Raw genomic sequence first — 23334 nt, 5'->3', positions numbered from 1 at the left:
GTCGGCCTGGCCGGCCGCTGTCATCATCCCACAGCCTCCCAGAGGGTCCCTGGTGGCAATGCACCCCCCAATTACTGCTTGTTTAAGCTCATGCCAACCTCGGCCTTCAGTATATTTTTATGAAAAAGGACGTGTTAAGTGCTCTTGGTTCGGGTGAAGCGAAATGGGAGATCTGACGTCAATATGGCAGAGACAACCTGAAAACCATCACCACACAACACAGTGTCTCCTCCAGTGAATGGCTCTGGAGACAGGAGGAAAATCTCTCTGAACAAAAACGCCAACATGGGCATTATAAATGACCAAAGAAACAAACAGTTTCTGGCGCACATCAGCCAAACCTCTTAAATATCTGAAAAGAAAACAAGTGGAACAGTATCGGTACCGCTTTACAGGTGAAAATTAAAACATGCTATAACACATAATTGTACATGATTGGTAAGAGCAGAATTTTTAACAAAGGGCAGACAATGCTTTTAAGGTTTGGTAAACATTTTTTGCTTTAGCAGGGATGCAGAGCCAAAGCGGGGAGATGATTTGGCAGTATATTGACTGCACACTTTTATCCTTTCGGCTGCTTAAGTTCTAGCAGAAGTAACTTGAACAGGACTACAGTTAAATACACTAAGGCTTACACAGAAGGTATTATTTTCTCTTTGACAGGGTCCAGTGCTATTTTTACGCTGTTTGATAGAGAGCCGCTGTTAGGCCTCAGGGAAGGAATAGAGATTCTTTAAGTAGGGCTCGCCTAACAGCAGCTTCCTCCCTCCTGCCACTTCAGCCACCTTCTCTGAAACAGGGAATGCCTGGCTCTCCTTTTTCTTTTAAAAATACACATCGTTAACTATCTCTCCGGTAACCCGCCTAACAAACCCCAGTTTGTTTTTGTGGGACGCTTAACTCCGACACCAGCCACTCTGTTTGTTAGTCCCTTCCTCCCCACTCCAGCGCCCAGCCTCCCTGCCTCCTCAATCACATGTGTTGTTTCTCATTTAAATGAACAGTTGGATTCTTTTATTTCTTACAAGTGCTGGATTCGCCTTATCGCCCTCATTCCTTTGGGGGTTGCCAATTGGTTTTATCCACGGATGTATCATTTCTCATGCTTCCCTTTTTTCTTACAAAGAGAAAGAACCACTTCGTCAACAAGCCTCTCTGGAGTGGAAGATTAAAAACCTAGACATCACCTACCTTGCAGCGCTACTCCCAACTGGGTTGTGTAAAACTCAATTAAACTTGTCCCCATTGAATACTGCATTACAGTACATTAAACAGAAAATTCTTCAAGCGTGATGACAAAGCTTGAAACCTTGCCTCAAAGCTGTTCCTTGTAGCTTTCTTTAACATTTCAGTCTTTATGGTGCAAGTCTCCCGTTGACACAACTTTAGTCCAGCTATGAAAAATCACAGAGCCCCACAGGGATTAAAAGAGAAAGAGGACGAGGAAAAAAAAAAAAAAAAAGAAAAAAAAAGAAAACCCTGTCAAAGCTGGTCTTGGCACTTTCCTTAGTGCATCTATTGAAACTATATCGCCAGCAGACTAGAACCTGAGAAGTATTAGAGAGACCTATGCACAATCTGACAATTTAGAATAATAGTATGTTCACTTTGTCCAGTTGCTTTTATGCATTTTGTTTTCTCCAAGAGAAAAAGGTATTCACAATCTCCTACAATTAAACAAATTACATAATACCTTAAGATTGGACAAAATATGAATTAAGAAAGAGTACCAAAAAAAAAAGATGTGAAGCCAAAAATTACAACCTCCTCCCAAATCCAAATGTCAGTGCTTTCTGAGGTAGTATGAATTAAGAGCCAAATACAGAGCTATACCTCACTGTGATGTAAATGAAATACCAAAAACTTGCTGCTAATATTTCAAGTATTCGTTTGTTCCCTTTGTGAAACGATGACAAGTTTACCTCCTATTTGTTTCTACCTGAGCTAACACTACGTCTCCAACTGGAGAAAATGGAAAGATTTCAAATTCTATGTAACTCAGAGTGAGTTGTCCATAGGATAAGAAAGTATTTTATATTAAAATCTCCCAAAGGAAGATTTATGTATACTGAAAAACAAAAAAAAGACGGCATGAAATACATTCAAAAAAATTCCCACTTTTCTTACATAAAGCTAATGAGATATAGCTGCGTTACATGTCAGCACCTCCAACTTCAAGTATATACAAAAGTTATCAAAAGCTTCTCTGAGTAGTTACATTTCAACAATCCATCAATATACTTCCAAATAATCCTTTATTCTCTTGACTCTTTATAGTGATAGATGTAAAGAGACATGCTGAGCATCCAAATCTTTCCTAAATAATAAGGCTTGAAATGTTTTCTTCTTACCTCCTGCCTGAAAAGCATGCATACTGTTACTGCACGTTACAAAGCATTTTAAAAACACCTCCTCTCAGGAAAAATTTTCCTGCATTTCAGCCACGAATGCTGTAAATCATGCATTCCCTATTTGGGCTGCTAAGACATGAAAAGTACCGTATAATATTTTCTCTTTCCTGTGTACTAATACTTCAGTTTATACAAAATATTCTGAGTAGAATAAGATTCTGAAGATGCAATATGCATGTGATTACTCTGCAAAGCTTATTTATTAGTCCAGCTATGTTTAGTTAAGTGCTAGATAAGCTCTGAAAGAGAGAGAACGATGCATCCCATTTTCAAAAGGGAACAAAGGCGAATGTAATTAAGCAGCCCAAATATTATCAAAACGTTGGGACTCAATTACTTCCGGCAGTTCCTTTTCATCTCCTGAACTCTACGTAAAGTCTGTGTGGCTTCTTTCTGGTGTTTTAATTTGCCAAACTGCCCTGCTGGTAATGCAATATTTAGGACCTACAATGAAGGGATGACAGGGGACTGGTAGGTCCCTGCTGATTACTCACTCTGTCTGGTGACTTTTTTCCATCTCTGGAGGGCAGAATTCAGTATCTTTAGGTACTTACAATTATGAAATGAAATACATGCTAGAAAGCACTACTCATCCTTTTTTGGACATTTCCTCTATGCACATGAATATCTGCAGAGCAGGAAAATGAGGAAAGAAATGAAAACAATGAATGAGGAAAATTATGGGATGGCTCTTCACTATGGCAGTTTTGCACCAGTAGATGCCGATGAAGATAACTGACTGTGATCCGAAAAGAAGACAACACACCAACCAAATACTATATACTTTAAATACTTCAAAACACCTATAGCTGTTCCCTGTGTTAAGGATATAGGGTAACTGGTTCAGTGCTGTGGAAAAAGTCTATTTTCCACAGAAACAACAGTTATGTCAGGATAAAGCAAAATAATAACCCTTCAAGAATATTGAGTTTAAAACTCTAAGTTGTCTCTAACAATATAAAAAAAAAAAGCAAGATTGTTACCTAAGTAAAACCAAACTGTTTTTCCTCAGAGTTTTTTCTTCTTTTTGTGTCCTCCGTTTACAGTATTTTTCTACAAAACTCTTTAGCTTAACAAACATTAACCAATTTTCATCAGAGACGCTATATGAAAACAAGTAATTGGAAAAGGAACACTGTACATTTTTTATTATGGTCCGCTGGGTATGCACCTACTAGCTAATTTGGGGGACTACAGCTAACGAATTCATTGCAATAAGAATCACAAGCAACATTTTATCAGGATGTGACAAGTTGTCACTATGTAAAAGTAACACAGGTTGACAAATCAGGTGTTTGATTTGTGGCATACAGCTAAAATCTAATCGGACCATTTCCAAAACACAGAATTAGATTCAGGTTTACTGTTAAAAACTGCAGGCTGCTTCTTTTCCCCCAGTAGCCCACATTACTAGTAATAGTGGCTGGAATCTGCCAGTTGCAAATGCAAATTGACCCAACTTTGCTCCTGAAAAAAAGAAGGTAAAGAAACTAAGTGAAAATAAAGAATGCTGCCAGGTATTAACGGTAGACTGTCAGGCTAATGTGCTCGAAGGAAACCTCAGCTAATCAGCTCCTACTGATTCTTCTAGAACACTAAAGTCCCAAAGACAACACAAGGGATGTGATGCAGCCATACAAGACTGACACAATATCAGTATCTTCAGTTTAAGGACCAACTCTTAGTTCTTTCATGGACCAGTTTAACAGACTAAAATTAGAGTCCCAGCTCAAGAAAATTCTCTTGTTAAGGAAAGTACTTCTCAATGGGTGCTTTTGGAGACTTCTCTGACTCAGGAACTGAATTCCCTCTGTAATTAGGCCTTTGAGTATTCAACTGTTCACATGTTTAGACTTTGCAATAATTAGCAACACACAACAAAAATCCAAGTGCTAACACAAAGATCATGCTTCGCTTTGCTGAATACGTACATATGTTCTGAAAGAGAAGAAGGTCATATATCAGCTCATCACTTTTTTTGAATCTTCTAGATGAATATATTAAAGGGTTTTTTTAGGTGTAATTGATCTGAAATTAAGTTTTTCTGCTTAACATCACTTAGGAGCATTTTTATATGGAGGAATGGTATTTTGGAAAGCACAATTTTTATGATGGTGTGGATTGGTTTTTAAATATGTCAAAAAAATACAAGTTTCTCAATGTCCAAAGTTAATCCATTTGTTATGTTATGTCCTAGATTATAAAATTAAGACCAAGCCAAAGAAAAAGAATGTAGAATTTGTTCCTTTTACATACATTTCTGTAGAACAAAGTGAAGAGAAAATAAATAACAAATTATAGGAAGTGTATCAGAAAGACAGAGCAGTACCACGCTTACATAAAGCTGATGATCATATCGTGGCAAGCCAGAAAAATGTCATGTCTCACGCGTTATGGTGCAGTGGATGTAATTGAGAAATAGCTTACGTGTACAAAACCAGCATCCTCTCCTTGACTCACTGCAAAGCTTATGACAATTAGGGATTTACATAGAAAGTACATGGAAAGAGAAAGAACTGTATTTAAAGGGTTGATCCCAGCAGATCTGAGAGTGCAAAGGGCCAAAAGTGGCTTCCATGAGAGCAACAATGCCAGTTTGTTCCTTAAACCATTATTAAAATTTCAATTTTTCCCCTAACTTAGCTAGTTAAACTCAAAATACATAATACTTTGCATCACAAAACAGCTTTCTTAATAAATTGCTCCTGGACCACTGGTCCATGAAAGACTCTCAGGGTGGGGTTCTGACCATATAGCCAACACTTGTTTAGCCCTAATTAATTTCTAGTTTAGGAGAGAATGGAAGATAAAAGTCTTGAAGCCTACTTGAGGCTACACTTTCCATCAAATTAAGCCACTGAAAAATATCATTGTTTGTGATTTTATACTTCATTTGGTCCAATGATAAACATTATTTAATTGAACCTTAATCATAAAACTGGCTTAGCCTTAGCAATCTGTCAGTCTTATTTTAAATTTTCATTTAATTGTAACTTGAAAATGTATTTAAACCTCACATAATTTAAATCCACTAACATGCACGTGCAGCCACCATAAAAGCAAGCCTGTTCATATTTAAAAGAACAGTTTATTAATAGAAGATGCATAGTGATCCCTTGATGCCATCTCTCTCATTTTTTAGTGTAAAACAGTTCCTTTTCATCTCATACTTTAAGTTCAATCTCCCATCTCATAATATCAGCAAACATTTTGGCTGGCCAAAGACACAACTGTCTCCTCTACGTCTCAGACACTTCACAGAATCACAGAATGATATGGGGTTAGAAGGGACATCTGGAAATCACCTAGTCCAACACCCCTGCCAGAGCAGGTTCACCTAGAGCAGGTTGCACAGGATGGCATCCAGGTGGGTTTTGAATGTCGACAGAGACTCCACCACCTCTCTGGGCAGCCTATTCCAGTGCTCTGCCACCCTCAAAGTTCCACTACTATGTATCTGAACATTTGTTTCAGCTAACAAACCAACCACAATACTTTGTCTTAGTTTCCGAGTTGAAGGTTAGGGCATTTCAGTCAATTCCTGTTAACCCACTGAGCCTTGGTTTTCTCAAAAATGTCTTTCATTTGTTCAGGTCTTGAATAATTTGTGCACTGTCCTCAACAATCAATATGCTTCTACCACATTATATTTATAGATCAAATTGTAAAAGCAAATTTTCAATTTGTGTGTGTTTCTATATCACCACTGTTACAAACAAGAATTCACCAAAATAATGTTATAGAGCCCAATATGTATTATCTGTCTGTGCACTTCTATTTTTTAAATAAGAATTTACAGTGGTTACGAAATCCATCTGATTAAGTCTGAATACACCTCTCTTCTAATACAATCTAACTTTTCAATATTCTTTTCACATTGGTTTGCACTCCCTAAAATGTATATTTTTTTCTGTGTCATCTTCTATTTTCACCACTTTATTGCAAAATTAGCATTCTTCTGTAATTTATAAAGCTAATAGTAGCACTTCTCTTGAGCCTTAACAACGTTAGCGAGGACTTACTCTATCTTCTAAACTCTTTTCCAGATAATATTTCTTCTCAATGATAGTGATAGTATAATTGTTCAGAATAGGTGGAGTTGTCTGTGAGGTTATATATACTGCAGCCATAGGAAGAGATTTCAGAACCTTCTGTGGCCTGAGTGAAACACTAACTGAAGCCCGAGTTATTTTTTAAAAATATGTATCTGCATGTACGCATGATGTACACATGTATATATGCCTGTATACTATGATATTCTCAAAGGAAACTATTTTGCAGTCAATTTCTTCTCCAGCAACAAGCCTTGGTTCTGCATGCCACCAACTGATGCCGTCATGTGCATCACCACTCAGTCACAGTACATCTTTACTAAATCCGCTTCAACACAGCAACTTGTTTAAAATACCACAACTTGGGCACACTCTAGCATGGATTTCTGTTTGTCAGCCGCATGTTGCCCCACATGCCTTGATGGAATGAAACTGAAACAAGAAAGAAAAAAATCAAATCTGAAACAGCTTTTCTATTTTTTTTCTTTTCCTTTTATAACACCAAAAGAAATTACATTTTAAGAAAGCTGCTAAGTTCTTTCCTTGACTGTTGTAAAAGGAGTTCATTCATTAAATATTAAACACGCACTGAAGCAGGTTGCAACTTCTCCATAGTTTCTTCAGTTCCCTTCAGAGAAGACTAAAATGGTGGGAGGGCTGAGGGATGCCCCAGCACTGGTGAGGAGATGGATAGCTGCAGGCAGCGGGAGCATCCTGTCTCATTTGCAAGGGGGAGCTGCAACGAGGAATTCCCATATGTTGTGCCATGCTGGAGTTCCTTCCCTAACCTCCACTCTCCCTCCTCCCCATTTTACGATACACACACTTCATAACCTGCCCCAAATAACAAGGTGCAATTGCCATTGCATTAGGAACAATGGATGTGGTTTGCACTGCTGGCCTCGGTGCCTCGCTGCCCTGCTGTGAAGTTCTGCTCCTCGTGGCCTCCTTCTGCAGAAGGGGCAGTGCTGGAATGCCGTGGGAGAAGGAGAGAAAGGCTGACATTGATCTTTGGATCAGAGAGTACACAGATTGATCCCCAGGATCAATAGAGAGGTCAGGATTCAGTCACACGTGATCTCTGGCTACAGCTCTTAGGTAATTTCTGGAAGACAATGGAGAGAGGTGTATGGATGGATGTGACCGAGGGTTACAACTCGATCCCAATTTCTGTTTAAGAAAACCTGCACACCAGAAGAGCTTTTTCAATTGCTTTCATCTCCGAATCTATTTCCTGAGCATAAAACAAATTTCAGCGTCGTTGGCATTGCAACAGGAGCTATCCATTCCTTTTAACATATACTTTGGTTTTATACTTCTCTAATATAAAAAAATCTCTTTAAGCTCCTAAATTAGCAAGGAGAAGAAAAATGAGTACAGATTGCTTTTAAAAGTAACACAGATCTTAAGTCTCATCAATAAATATATTCTGCAGGATCCAAAGCATGTCTAGGGCATTTGAGAGGAGAGAACTGCTGGCTGTGCCATTGCCTGTTGAAGGAAGCACAGCAATCACCTGCCGGAGCCTCCAGACTAACAAGAATACAAGCTTGAGGACCTAATAATAAATCACTGGCTTGTAGGTCAATTAAGTGGCTAAGAGACACTTGAATTACACCTGTTGTGCCATAATAATGGCCTTGCTTGTGAGCAGCTAGAGACAAAACACAGCCAACACCATTTTACCATTGCCTGCCAGGCAGCCCAGCTCTACAGCCCTCATGGAGATCACGGCTGCATGTCACACAGGTTTTCTTTGAATGCTATGAAAGAGTCTTCCCTGAATTATTACCATCAGGCTTAATCCATTTAGAGGTAAGGGGCACAGAAATGTCACACCGCCTTGTCAGTTATACACAGAACCACCTAGAATGGGAGAAGAACATATTTCCACATATTTTAAGCTTTTGCTTTTGTATGGCACGCCATTAGTTTGTCTTGTATCACAAATACACAGTAGGAGTATTTGACAGGAATCACTATAAACCAGGCTGCGGACAGATCCAGCCCCGTTTCCCCCATACAGACATCTTATACTCAGCACCAATGGAGCTGCCTGAAAAGAATGACCAAGGTTTGATTTTAGGCTTCTAGGTCATGGTTTCACCTTGACAACAGCTCTTTCATTTCAAGAAGTAACATTTGCCAGGATCCCTAAGGTGTTTTCATTTTTGTCAAGAAGTGTAGGAAAAAAAAGAACCCAGTATGAAAAAATGATAAATCTTAATTCACAAGCTGCAGGACTATCTCTGTGTCTCCAGCACAAAACTTCAAATCCAATCCAGGACCTGGATGTGTATTAGAAGGCTGCAGATTTAAACCTTGTCCACCATGATCAAACTGGATTTATGGAGCATCATAACTCTCCAGACACCATCCAGCAGCTTATTAATTTAATAGACTCCTGTCCATTCCATGATGTTCCTGCCCTGACAGTCTCTCAAGATAAGGCGAAAGCCTTTTGACAGGACAGAGTGCATATATATTTTCTTCTGTTTTCTTGTGGATGGGGTTGTCGACAACTTGAAATGTGTGGCTCAGCAATTTTGGGGGCTTTTTTTCTTCCCTCTTGCTTTGCAGGGAAGATGACAGAGGTAGCACTGCCATGAGCCAAAAGGGTCGTAAGGTTTACTGCAGTCCTCAATATTTATTTAGCATAATGGATTGGAAAAAAATTAATTAAAAAGAAAATAAAACACATTTAGCATCTATGTCATATCCTGAAAATAATGACAACACTTTTCTTAAATTGATTTTTAAATGACTGATTCTACTGCAATTGACTTCGAAAAATGAGGGACAAATACATATCTTGAAAGAAAAAAAATCTCTGCATGATGTTCACATTCATTTTTTGCCAGTGGTCTGAACAGTTGAAGCAATATTTCTTTTCACATGGTCCCAGTGTGAAATACAGACTGGGCTTCTTTTCCATCCTGAATATGTTCTCATAGGGGAGTGTTGGGCTCGGTTTACAGATTTTTATAGCTTCAGTACGAAATACATAATTCTGCACAAATCATGTCAGTATTCTGCCTATTTCCTTGCCTCCTCAAATGAGAAAGAATTCCAACTATGAAATGAACTACACAAGTGACAAGAAGAACACGAGAAAAAAACCCAAACCAAGGTACATATAAGAACAACCTAAAAATATCACTTGGCTGATATGTAAATGAACTGTACTAATAATGAACAAAACCATTTTCATATTGAAAGTGGGAATTTCTTGTCATCTTCCACATGCTTAGAATTTAGAGGGCATGTAATAATTCACTGTATGCTATTATATACATATTATACTAATTCCATAAAGATGCATAAAATAACCTTTTTCTTGTAGGTAATTAAGACCATATACAAGGCCCTGACCTCTAAACTCCCTAAAGCAGATAATCCCCCCATTAGATCTATTTGCATAGGTAAAAAATAAAAATAAGGAAAAAGTAAAATCTTGTTTTTTGAGTTCTTCGAAGCTGAATTGTGTCTGAATTAAGTGCACAACATTGTGTCTGCCATCAGCAAGCCATAAATATCACTAATCAAGGGGACAAAATATTTTCTCCTTCTGTGGTCAGCGAGGAAAGTAGCAGGACTAATTTGCAATAGTTTCGTTCACAGCAGTGTCATTAGGCATCCTGCCTTCTCAACATCCCTGCAAAACCAAATGGGAATCGTGCCATCTACCTGCCTACCAATCATGTCTTTATGTCTGTATCCATGACACTTTCTTCCGATGACTGTGAAGGTATACTGCCCTTGGAGAGATATTTTATGTAACCGTTATACACGTAATCATGCTTCTCCCGAGTTTTGCAATTTTTCAGTGTTGTGGAAAAAGAAATGTAAAACAAGCTCTTCCACGGACCTTTGATATGAAGATAAGCATCGCATGTATTTTATTAAAAACTCAGATTCTTTATCAGTGGATACAAAGAAAGAACAAAAACCTGTAGCACCACCAAAGGCTTCAACACGTTGTTTAGCTAATGAAGGCATCCACCAGAACAGCAGATCCTGCAGTTTCCTGACTGTCCACAGGGAACAGACTAAATAAATTCACTCAAATTGCTTTTAATAGTATGTGGAAAGAAGCCCCTTGCAATCTAAAATATATGCCCCAAGTTAACCTTTGGCCTATTAAACAACTTGTTCTCTGACCCAAAACAAAATATACTCATATTCTAATGCAGCAGTGTTTAAACTCCTTATGATGTTTGACCTGTGTCTCATTAGGGTCTCTGATGCTCTACGTGTGTGGTGCAATGTACCAGTACATTGCCTGAAGTTGCAGGGAAAAAAAAAAAAAAAACATATTGCAAGTTGAGAACTCATTTGCTGGGGAAAACATGGCATCAAGGATCTCACAGAACAATTAAGAAAAGTAATCCTCTGTCACTAAAGAAAAATTTAAGAAGCCTTCTGTTGAGACAACTGACTTTTCCTATATGTTACAAAATAGACTGTTTAAATTAACAAAATTAATTAGAAATTGCCATTAATTCTTACTAGTAATTTCACGTAACCCTTTTGCAGCGTTTGTATCTTCAACGCATGGGGCATATATCAGTTAAATAACTCATCCCGATACCAAATGAAGTAAACAAACAGTCAATCATATATTTACAGACTTAAAAATTTAAGTCAAGCCCTGGGCGGCACAGGCAGGGGAGGCCCGGGGAGAGCCCTCTGCTTCCAGCCCCGGCTCTGGCGCTGCCCTCTCCTGCCAGCCGCCTCTCCTTGACTTCCTATTTATAAATTAGCTACATGACACAGTTTCAGTGTGGGCAGCTGTCCTTTTAACTAATCTCATCCTGTAAATCCACCCTAGCAGGCTTGTTCTCTATTGTGATTGGAGAATACACTTTTTTGGGCAGCTTTCAAAAGTAGCATCTGTTTGAGCAAGCACCCATCCCTTAGCTGCGTGGAGAAGCACTCCCCTGAATTTGCCTCCCACCCTCCCCCCCATTTTGTGTTCACCAAAAGAAAATGAGAATTCTCGGATCTCACCCTTAGGCAACATCCTCCCGAGCCAGGATTTTGTTATAGTCGCTCAGTGGGCACTGACTGCGATTTCACTTACAGAGGGATGGAGCCTTTTTACAGCATTCGATATCGTGTCTGCACCACTGGGACAATTAACAGGACCATCCTGTGGAATTACTTACGAAGATGTCACACAGTGCCTGTGGAACCGCGCTGGGGCGAGGACGTATTTTTTTTTCTCCTCCCGCATCCTCTCAGAAATAACGAAGGGCATAAACTACTCAGCGAGGCCAGGCAGAGGAGGAAATAACATCCGTAAATCACTAATGGAAATGCAAAACCAAACACCGCCTCCCGCCAAATGAGATGACGGATGGTTCGAGTCTCTGCCGGCGGCTGGCTCCTTTTCGGCAGCTGACCCCGACCCCGTCCCGCTGCCTCGTCCCCCAGCACCCGTCCCTCTCCCTCCGTGCCGCAGCCCGAAAAGCGGCCGTTTTGGGGTTTGCAGCAGAAGAGGTGCCACCTGGGCGGGCAGCGTGCTCGGTGGTACGCAACGCCTCCCAACTGGCCCAGACACACGTTACACATGTTGGTTTTCCTGCACAGAGTTATCCTGTGGTGCTCTGCAATCAATTACTGTTATACCACCATCATTAATAATTTTCTTAATGAAAATGATTCTGTTGATCTCCGTTGTATTTTAATTATCAGAGTTAAGCATAATTACACTGCAGCTCTGAGCTGGCATGTAGACTCCTTTAGGGCGCAATTTTGTTTTAACACACTGATAATGTAATTTTACATTGTGTCAGTTGTTTAGTTATTATCCAGTCGTACAATTCCGCTGTATTCCTGATAACAGATAATAACCTTAGCACCTCCTATATCCTGAAGTCATTTAAAAAGCAATATTGGAATTTCACAACTAGCTAACTTAATCGCCTTATGATTTTATAATTCCCACAGCTAAATATTTGTACAGACACCCTGTTTTAACAATGCCACTAAACATACGGTATCCATACATTTCACATAAATGGCTTAAATAATATCTAGAAAAATGTCTGTTCCATGAGCATGGTTTTCAGTCTGTGCAACTGTATTTTTTACACAGTTCCTATTCTGTTCAGTTGTAATTCATTTTTTAAAATCCCTTACGGTCCCTGTGGAAGATTTGTAGTTAACACCCCAGCCCCTTCCTAGGCTGTGCAGGGACTCCTACCTCCGGTCTTAGAGATTTACCAGGGCTGCTGCACAACTCTGTTAGGCACAAATGCTTCTCAAGCACACTATGTTGCGATGAACATACAGTTCATGCATTAATACTTTATACTTGAATTACTGAAACTCTGTAGCTGTTTTTTGGAAAGAACATATTTATAATTCCACATAAGCTACAATTCCTAAAATCTGTATGTAAAATTTCAGTTGCTGTTTCTAGGATCTCTCTTAAATTATTGAATAGACTATTTTTGAAACATGAGAAGTTTGACATAAATATTAAAACAAAAAAGCTTGTCTTTTAAATGTAATTACAGTTGTAAAAGTTTCCTTTAAAAAAAATAGAATGGGATAATGGCACATGCCATGAGTAGCCAGCTTGTATCGGAGCTTGTAAAAAGGGATACTAATGAACTGTTTTTCCCTTTTCTAATTTGTCCTAGTATTGGGGAAATGCAGTTATAAAAAACACAGATAGAAATGAGTGATCCTAGACCAAATAGAACTAATTTCAAACATTGAATAGTTATTTCATAGCTATTCACTCTGAATGTACTCTGATGTATAATTTTAAATAACCAGTTTCTTATTCTAAAAATTTATATAGAAGATTAATTGTGATTCCACTGTAATAACTTAGCAACAAAATCCTATACATGTACATCATATATATACACATATGTACGTGCACACATACTTTTTGTGTTTGCGTGCCTAGGAAAAATATTTTATGGAGAGTTTTGAAAGCAAAAAGGGTGTTTTCCGGCCAGCTTGGATTCCCTTTCAATTGGAACTACATGCCAGGCTCCTCTCCCTGTCACTATTCCATGTGCAATACGTGGGTGACTGCGGTGCCCACAGCCCCTAGTGAACTGGATGTCAGGCTGACATTCTTATGCCCTCCTCAAAGATCTGGAGAAAATTCTGCTCTCACAGATATCACTGTAATAAGCTAAAAGCAAATATGGCATGTCCTTCTGAGTCAGCAACTGATCGACTAGTACCATGTACTGCTAGCCAATTCTTAAATTATTTTCCTGTTAGAAATGTGCCAATTTACTCTACTCATCTCAGCTTGGGTATAGTAAGGAAAACAGTTCCCAGTTGACCAAATCTGCTACATGTACAATTCCACACATTTGTTCAGCTAATTGCTTTCAGAAATAACAATGTATTGCTAAGCAAACTAACAAAATTATACAGATGCAACTACAACATAACATCGAATTACAACTACATGCCAGCTGACACCGTTTCATTAGAAGTAATGGCACTATAGGAGACAGAAAGCTAACACAAATCAAGGCAATGTAATCTGGAATGATGAGATACAAATTGAAGGAAGAAACATTATTCTACTTATTTATTTTACCATCTTCTATTTGACATTGTTTTGTGATCCAAGCCAATTAATCTTTCTAGTACAAAAATCCCAGCAGAGCTCAAGGCAAGTGTAGGTGCTTAATGAACACAGAGCAGCCAACTCAAAGCACAAAGAGATGAACAGAATGCAGTGAAGGTAAAGCATATCTACAACTTATTTCCCACATTAGTTTAGTGAAGTAACAGGTTTCTAACATGTATTTATAAATTAGGGCTCAAATTTATCCTCTACTTTCGTTATAATACACATCTGTGGTAGAGATAACAGAATTCACCTTGAGCACTGTATGATTGTCTCACAATACCTAACAAGGTACTAAAATAACCATTGTCGTCAGTGAAATAAAATCCAGCATGTTTGAATGAAAAGACTAATATTTTGGGATACTCAGATTGGACCAAACTGAAGAAGGTTTTTGTTATTTGAAAAAAATTTCATATTTCAGTAGATTCAATCAGACAGATGATAGCACTGAAACTGTCTAATGAATTAGTTAGTGTTTGTAAAGTACTTTGAAGATGAAAAGTCTTACTGGTATATATGTGCTAAGTATTATTATAATTACAGATAGAATGTAATACTTGATAAGACATCATCCCATGGGAATTTGCAGAAGCTGTATTTTGTAGCGAAAGTAATTTCCCATTACATTAAAAAGTTGTTGCAGAAAAGTTTGCCTGTGAGTATTCAGTATTACGAATAGCAAACTGCAGCTCTGGATTCATGAGAAAAGCTTCCCTGTGTTACTCAGAGCACTCTGCTGCTTCTTCCACTTGGGCAGCAATCAGCAAGCTGCATAGGAAGGGCAGCTCAACCCTTTTTAGATCTGAGCCCAGTTCTCTAGTACTGCAGGTGTTTCAGGTTGCAGACTGAATGTGTTGGCATTCTGTAATTATAATAGAAAGAATTTATAAGACCCTGGTGTGCAACTCGTTTTTAACATGCAAATTCCCTGTTTTCAGCGTTTCAACTTTCAAAGGCTTGTGGCAGTTTAAAAGCAATCCTCTTATAAGTGTATAAATTGCAATGATTATAGGAACAAGTTGTAATTGTTTCTAGTAAGTTTTTAGGAGTCTTTGATGTTATGATTAGTGTTTTGTATGTTAATATATTGATATGGGTGCTTATTTGCCTGGATGCTTGTATGCTGAAATGGTCACTAGGTTGCCTCAGCAAACAAATCTTTGATCTCAGTAGGTCTGTTTGGTTAGAAATAAAACCTAAAAGAAATTAAACAAGAACAGTGCATGTTCTGAAGTATTCACAAAGTGCTGAGATTGGTGATTGAAATACAAGGAAGGAAAGTCACAGTTTTGCAACCTGATCTTCAGGGTGAATGCCAAAAGCAGCTATACTGAATAAATTATTCTAATTCCATGCATTTAAGTCCTGTTTTTTGTGGTTGTTTTTTTTTTTTTTTTTAAAAAAAAAAACAAACCATACTGTAATGATACCATAACCACATTTTTGAAGCTTTCACAGTGACTGACGAAACAGCACGGTGCATAGTCATTGCACTATGGACTGAACCCAAGGCTCTTTGGGTTGGTTCAAGATGCAAGACAAAAGCCTTTGCATCTTGAACCAAAGTAGCTGTTAGATATGGTAGGTTAGACAAAACCTGCTTGGGGGGGGGGGGTGGGGGGGGGTGGCTCATAAGAACTCATACTGACTTGAGCAATCTGACGATTCACGTAAGGCAGAAATGATATGCGTTTCCACTAGCTAATACATTCCACTGTAGCATCATCACATCAGGCCACTACACAGAGACTGGAATGTCAGAGGTGACAACCCTAAAATCCAGTTCCAGTTATCTTCTGTTACCATGCTGACATGAAGTCTTATCATAGTCCAATCAAGTTTGCATTCATCTTATAAAACCAGATTTCAGTTAGTAGTCTACAATGTAATGTAACATGGAGAAATGCTATCCAGTATGTCCAATAAAATGTCAGAAAGAATTCATCTATTTAAAGTGTATAGATTTTACTGCTGTTTCCCAAGAAGCACTAACTCTCAGAAAAAATGAATGGTATGTCTTCTGTCAGCTGATGTCCTGTTTTTATAAGCATTTAGTACGCTACAGACACCATGAAGGGTTTTTATATCATTACAAGAAAAAAAAAAAGCAAAACCAGAACATGGTAGGAAAAAGGGAATGAAAACTGAGACAAACTACTTCATTTTCCTATTGTGCAACAGGTATATTTTTATCTCAGTACCTTACACAAGAAAGTAGAGGAAAAAAAATCAGCTTGTGTTTACCTTTGCTGTACACAATGCAGTTGTTTTTGTTGTCTTCTACTCCTTGCCAAGTCACATCCAGCAACCACTTGGGGCCAGCAGTCAGTACCATAGGGACTGAAGCCTTTGTCTTCTGTAGGAAGGATGATAACAAACAGATGCCATTTGCTTGCCTTGATTAAGAACTTGAATAATAATAGTAATAATCATTTTATTTGCAAACAACAAAATCTCCAAACCCATAAGCCAAGGTCTTATTCCCCTGCCTCAGGATTTTTTTTAAGAAGACACAAGCAGTAAGCTTTAGCTCTTTCATTGATTGAATGGTGAAACTATTATCAAGGATTTTTCCAAATGATATTGGATCAGATCTCCAAGATTAAGCAGATCTCTGGTGGCTGAGAATTATAAAGGGAATGCAGATGACTTTCACAGCAAAGAGCCAAGTGTTTAGAAGTGAACTTTAGACACATTGTACTTCATTATCAATGGGATCTCACTATTTCCTGAAACAGACAGGAAAGAATTTAAAGAATCGGTATCCATTTCAAAGATCTGTCCTGGGTAACATTTGTATTATCGTAGGAAATTGTTCTGAATGGATAATGGAATTTTTCCCCTTTTGCTAAGTGTTGATGTGTGATTTTACTACATCTGAAATAATAATAATGCTAATGATTCACTGCATTTTGTCTCCAAAAAGACTATAAAAGAAGTTGTATTAATGAATTCAAAGGCACAGAAATAAAGCACAACATCCATTGCACCTGAACGGCATGCAGGCAGAGATGCACATTTGACAAAACCATTTCCTGTGTATATTCCAGATTCTGTATTTAGAGAATTTTGTATTTGAGGAGATAAAGTAGAGGCTTCAAATTTATTAACACTTAACTTTTTGCCTTTTACTAATCAAATGGCAAAAACCCTGTGGGTAAACCTGAGTTTGTCAGTGTGTGGCACTGAGATGCCACTTAGCCCTCTATCATTCACAGTTCTTTTTCTCTATATCAAGCATGAAAACACAGCAGAGAGTACAAAGTACAACAGTCACTGTGTAACTTGTCATTACTTTTTTTTTTCTAGAATATAATTCTGTTCAAAACATTCTAACCTTTTTTAAGAGAATTTGATTAATTATTTTTATATTCCACCACTAATTCTTTAGTTGGCTCCAGTTATGTTCTGTTGTGCTATTCTGTATGATTAAGAGAGTTAAAAAAATTTAAGATACGGAAAGTCATATATTTACATAGACATTCCAGATGCATTGGCCACATTTATTATCTATAACTGTTCTAGAAATGTAGTGAAGAATATCACAAGTTACCATAGAACTTATTACCTTACCAAAATACACATGAAAATATTTACTGAAAATAAGATGCTATTTAAAATATTATAGTTATATAAGATTAAATTGATAAACTTATGTAAGATATATTTAATATAATTTATGACATATCAATATTCTAATAAAGATTATAGAATAAGACATATTGAATGTCACACCACATTTTCAGGGTTTTTTTCATCTGTTTATTCTCTAACATTGTTTTTTCCAATATAGTATTTCTTGCTTAATTTGCATTTTATATTTTGCATTTTTTATATAAATGTTTATGCATAAGTCACACTTATTCTATATGCACTCCATGACATTATTAATCTCCCAGAAGTTCTGGAAAAAACAGATATAAATGAAGAATGAAATTACTGAAAAGGAATGGAACAGCTAGTGACAACATACCTACCTAGTGTAAAAATACCGCAACCGGAGACATGCAGTGTCTCAATTCCAAATAATGTTTTTTCTATGGGAAGCTGCAGAAAGTGTGTTTGCTTATATGAAGTATTACAAGAATCAACGTTTGAAATCTGAATTTAATTCTGATTTCTAACTGGCCACTAAACCAGACCTTTTTTAAAAAATGTGGTTAGGTTCATACACAAATTATCAAGAAGCCCGATGTTACCAACTGAAATCAGTGCAAAGTATTTACACATGGACTGCACAGAAAACAATGATGTAAATGAGGCATGAACTGAAAAAGATCTGCAACAGATGAGGTGAAAGGTAATCAAAGTATCATCTCTATCTTCTATCATAGAAAAGTCTGGACTTTAGTGTCACTTACACCAAAACAGTGCTAAAGCTGCTATGGAAACAAGGAAGAGTGGCTACTCTTCACATTGCTGAGAATCACAACCGTATTAAATACAAGCTGTAGCAGGAATTAGCAACCGTGACTGCATAGCAATAATGAAGAGGATGGCATGGACATGTTCCTACCACATACTGCATTTCTCCAACTGCCATTTCAGTCAAGCCTTTAACATGTTTTTTGTTCTTATATGCGCTCTCAGTCTCTGGTCATCCCAAATACAATCAAAAGACAGTGCAATATTAAATAGCGGACTTTTCCAAATACACCATAAATTATTCAGACTTTCAAACAAGTCTTTTTTTTTTTTTAAGTTGGAGGCCAAGTTCAGAAAAAAACAAACCAAAACAAAAATTCTATCTTTTCAGTGCAGAAGGGATCATCTATTTAATTTTCACAAGATCTAATTCCCTTTTCTGGTTTTCTTCTTCCCAGACATCTGAGATTTCACTGTGTCTCTCCCATCTGTAAGGGTATTATTTGCATTAAGGTGGTATCAAAGAGACTCAAATAATATCAGGATCTTCTTGTGCTGGGCAATAGTTTCTTATCTACATAGACAGGACAAATAATATGGCGTGGGAAAGGATTATACTTAACTACATACTGCTGAGGAAGAAACGAGATGCAGAGATACCGTTTGACTTACTTTCTTGTGGAGATTAATTTCTCCTTTAGTAAGTGGTAGGCTTAGTCCCAGGCCACTGTCCCTGTTTCTTCTAAACAATGAGAGGAGCCCAGGCTGGTGCTTCATCCCTTCTGAGGTGAAGCAGCAGCAGGTAGATGAGCAGCAGCAATCAGGACATGAGCCTGCTTTGCTGTGCCCCATTTGTAGGGCCTTTGTGGAACTTAAAGAACTACATGGAGATCACTAAATTAGCTTCCAGGTGGGCCTGGCAGTAAAACTTGTAATCAGTTCAGCAGCTGTGAGTGGTCTCTAGGCACTAGAGATAGGCTGGAGGAGGAACAGGGTGTTTCGTCTCACAGCTCTGCTGGCCCAGAAGAGCTGGTGGACACCTCAAAAGACTTTCCCATTCTCCCATGGCTCTGCTCCCAAGCTGCACAGATATGTAAATAAACTTGTTTTAATATGAAAGGAAAACTTCACAAGGCCCTGGCTGCTTGTAAAGCTTGGCAGCTCCACTAAGGGAGACGGGCAATGGCTTCTCTCTGAAGTACCTCACAGGCATATTGTGTGAGCTGTAAGACGAGTCAGGACCACCGCAGCAGTTCTTGGGGTCTGGCATCCTGCGAAGTTCACGCATTCATAGGAGGTGTTCACCACTGACAAAGGCTTGCTCTTGTTGTGCCTTATTACATAGTAAGAATTGCAGCAAGCCTCCTGATTCAGGAAAGGCCATTTTCCTAAAATGGTTAAAAAGAAAAGACCCCAGTCCAAGATAACAAGAAGCTATGGTTAAATCAGTCATGCCTTTATCACCTCAAGATTAGACTACTGCAATGCGCTATACCTGAGGCTACATTTTAAATCCATTTGAAAGCTGAAGCTGGTGCAGAATGCGGCAACCCGCTTGTAAAGCAGGATATCGTGATTTGAGCGCATTACACCAGTGCTTTTTAATCTGCACTAAGTGTCTGTGGGATTTAAGACACTGGTTACAACCTGTGAAGCCTGGGACCTGTCTGTCTGAGATACCTAACTGAGACCTGCCAGGTCCTTTGCCCTCACCATACAACCACAGTTGTTCCACGGAGGAACATGAAAAAGGACTTTCTTGGCTTGACACAGAAGAAACTCTTGGCAGGGCAACATGTTTTTCATGACGGCTGTTTTCCTTTGGGACACCGTCCTACTTGAACTAAAGGACGTTCATGCATTGACTCTCAGAGAGTACTATGAAGATCATGCTGTAATTCATAAGATGTATTTGTCATATTGTAACATTTAGTTGGTTATTCCCAAAATGGTGGTGGTGGTGGGAGGTGTTAGCTACTTTATGCTATGGGTTTTTTTACTGTGCTATTAGGAATATCTGTACCTTAAGAAAGGTATCTTCTTACAAAAAAGCTTTCTTGACACAGGAGCAACATTATTACAGCTGCTTAAAAATAAGACTTCCAAAAACCAAACAAAATTTTATTTCTCCCTCCAAAAGAACTGCTAAAAATGACTCAAAAGCTTACAAAACATTCTGCCGACTGCTCAAGTATAATCATAGGGATCTACTAACACAGGTGTCCATAAGATGGGGCCATACAATAGTAACCTCACATTTTGGAAATATGGGCACATTACAGAACCATAATATTTTTCACTGCTCTACTCTAGGTAAATGTGTGTTCTACACTTGAGTCATTTTTACCTGAAAATGCAATTTCTGCTAATGTCTTCATGCCATAACTAGACAAATTTGACAAGGACAAACAGGGTCAAAACTGTGATCTCCCAGGGAACAATTAGAATCAGCTAATGAGGATAAAAGAGGTCAGGCAGGCATCCACTTTTCACTAACCTTTGAAGCAACTGGACAAACAAGGGAGGTAACCCTCAATAAATGTTTATATTCAGTCAAGAGGTTAATGGAGATAAAAATAGTCATCACAGCAGGCCGAAAATAGTTTTGCACTCTCGCTAAAAGGAATCAGTGCTGACAAGTAACGTTAGATGGGTTCTTCCCTGCAAAGATTTCTAACATATGATGTGTGTGGCCTGGCAGAAAGTTGAGGAAACCCCCACGCTGAAGAGAAATGCGCTATGAGCAAGTTGTTTGAAATCTATGAAATTCTGATGTCAAATGCCTGATCGCTGCTAGCTGTTTCCTAAGAAGCTGTGCCAGAACAAGAAATAGGTCCTGAGCTGATGTTCATTAAGTTGCTGTGACACGACCATCCTGTCCCTGGCATGGTGTTCCCAAAAATGTTCAACATTATTTAATGAGATGTACCGTTCGTTGAAAAATCACTACATTTCTGTCTTTTTTTTTCCTTCAATCAGTACAGGGCTCTAGAATGTCAAAACTACTTCCTTGAAGTACTCTCACCAAAACAGAGGAAAGTTGACAGAGACTTAAGATACTCAGGGGCTTTGCTTCTAATTGTATTTTGGTTCCAACAAACAGATTTTCTTTCTAAATCTTCCAAAGAGCCTGAGTTCCCATGAAAAATACAGAAGATTACCAAAATGTCTTTGTGCCCTTGGAGAAAGTTCTCATCCCCTTTTGTGCAGTGTTACTTCATACAGTCAATTAAAAACAAGACTGTACTGGGAGATGAGCTGCAGATATACATCAGGTGCCTTCAAAAATGAGTCTGGTAAAGACCAGTTAATACACAGATAGAGGTTTCTACTTTGAAATTCAATTTAAATTCGGTTTGATTATCACAGGGTTGACGTACCTTCTGACATACTGAATCTGCAAAACGTCCCCTCTTGAGAAGTTAAGTTCTCCTTTGGTGGTCACCATACTCAATACAGCAAAAACTTTATAAGATCATCAAATCACTTCAGTTGGGAAGATCTCCTAAGGGGTCATTCTGGATTGAGCAATAGCAGAGATTTGCACAGGTCTCAAACTATCCCTAATTTAAGATTTTTTAAAGATTTTTTTGAACAAGAAGAAGAGTGGTAACTCCACTTTATCAACTCACACTTACGGTGACTGTCTCTATGTATATCTTACCATATAACTGCTACAAATTCCTCAAATCCTAAGACAAGACCATCCAAACAGCCCATTGGACAGACACACACCCTGATTTTATTGTCGATATGTGCGCAATCAGCTGGAGTGTCTTTCAATTTGTGTAGCTTCCCTGAAAACTCTTATCTTTTTCCAAGGAGGACTCAATCTTGGAAGAATATTTATCTCAAGGACTTCTTTGGAAACCCTGCCAGGCAAGGCCCGTAGCAGCATTTCACAGTGCCACGGCTTTCTCTGCTAGAGATGTGGAGGAAACTCCTCTCCACTCACACGAGACTGGAGATGTCATGCAGGTTTCTGTGCTGTGGTTCCATGCTGATGACAAATGTCACCAAATGAAGCAAAGACACAGCAGTCTCCAGCCTACAAACACCTACTCTGGAATTGTACAATTGCACCAACATTTCAGTTTTCACAGCCCCTGATATGTCCATCAGTGAGATCTTGAAACTTAAACTAAACGCAAGGGAAATTTTGCAATCCTTAGTTCTTGTGGTTGAAAAAAAATTTTGAACACCTGATACAAACGTAATAGATGCATATAATTTCACCTAAATCTGCAGACAACCTGGGATAACTGTTTTAGTTATTACTTTACAACTTTATGGCTTCCAGTGTTTCAGAGGAGTGTTCAAGTATCATCCATGAGACGCCAGCCTCATGGCTAGATGAAGACCCATTTACCCACATAGACGTCACTGGTGTTCTGGTATTTTAAGTGGCAGAAAGAAGATAGATGGGCAAATTGTTGCTTGTGATGAGCCACGAAGCTAGTGATTGAGAAATGAAGGAGAGGTCAGTGTTACTTCCCAGTATCTTGGACAAGGTGGGAGGGGAAAAAGTCCTCATGTCTTTTCTGCCCCAGACTCTGGATTCTCGTTATGTAGCACTACTGGTTAACACGGCAGTGTTGCACCTCCAGACTGGCTGGCTGTGAAACAACTTGCATCATTTCTAGTTTACAGTGCATTACCTTTGGCTATTTGTTTTGGGATTCCACTTATCTGAAGAGGGATTACCTTCAGGGGAGGGTATTTTATTTTTTTTTTTTTTGTGATAGAAGAAAAAGAATTGGTAACATTTGAAGAGGCTGTGATCAAACCAAAGCCTTTAAATGTTTCAAACACAAAAAATGGAGAAAAAAAAAGGAAAAAAAAGGAAAGTACACACAGATGGGATCCAAAAGACAGCTGGGATTCCCTGCAA

General features: G+C 38.4%; 1 protein-coding gene across 1 annotated transcript in view; it reads right to left on the bottom strand.

Annotated features, from left to right (window-relative positions):
• Positions 1–23334, bottom strand: part of ZFPM2 (zinc finger protein, FOG family member 2) — a 312269-nt gene that overhangs the window by 92960 nt on the left and 195975 nt on the right. The window contains exon 5 of the mRNA XM_074145230.1: positions 16323–16434. Coding sequence (XP_074001331.1) covers positions 16323–16434 — 112 coding nt within the window. The remainder of the gene's footprint in view (positions 1–16322; positions 16435–23334) is intronic.

The sequence above is a fragment of the Numenius arquata genome, chromosome 3 (genome assembly GCF_964106895.1).
Source record: "Numenius arquata chromosome 3, bNumArq3.hap1.1, whole genome shotgun sequence".
Taxonomy (NCBI): domain Eukaryota; kingdom Metazoa; phylum Chordata; class Aves; order Charadriiformes; family Scolopacidae; genus Numenius; species Numenius arquata.
The sequence above is the reverse complement of the archived record's forward strand: the minus strand, read 5'-3'. Positions and strand labels throughout refer to the sequence as shown.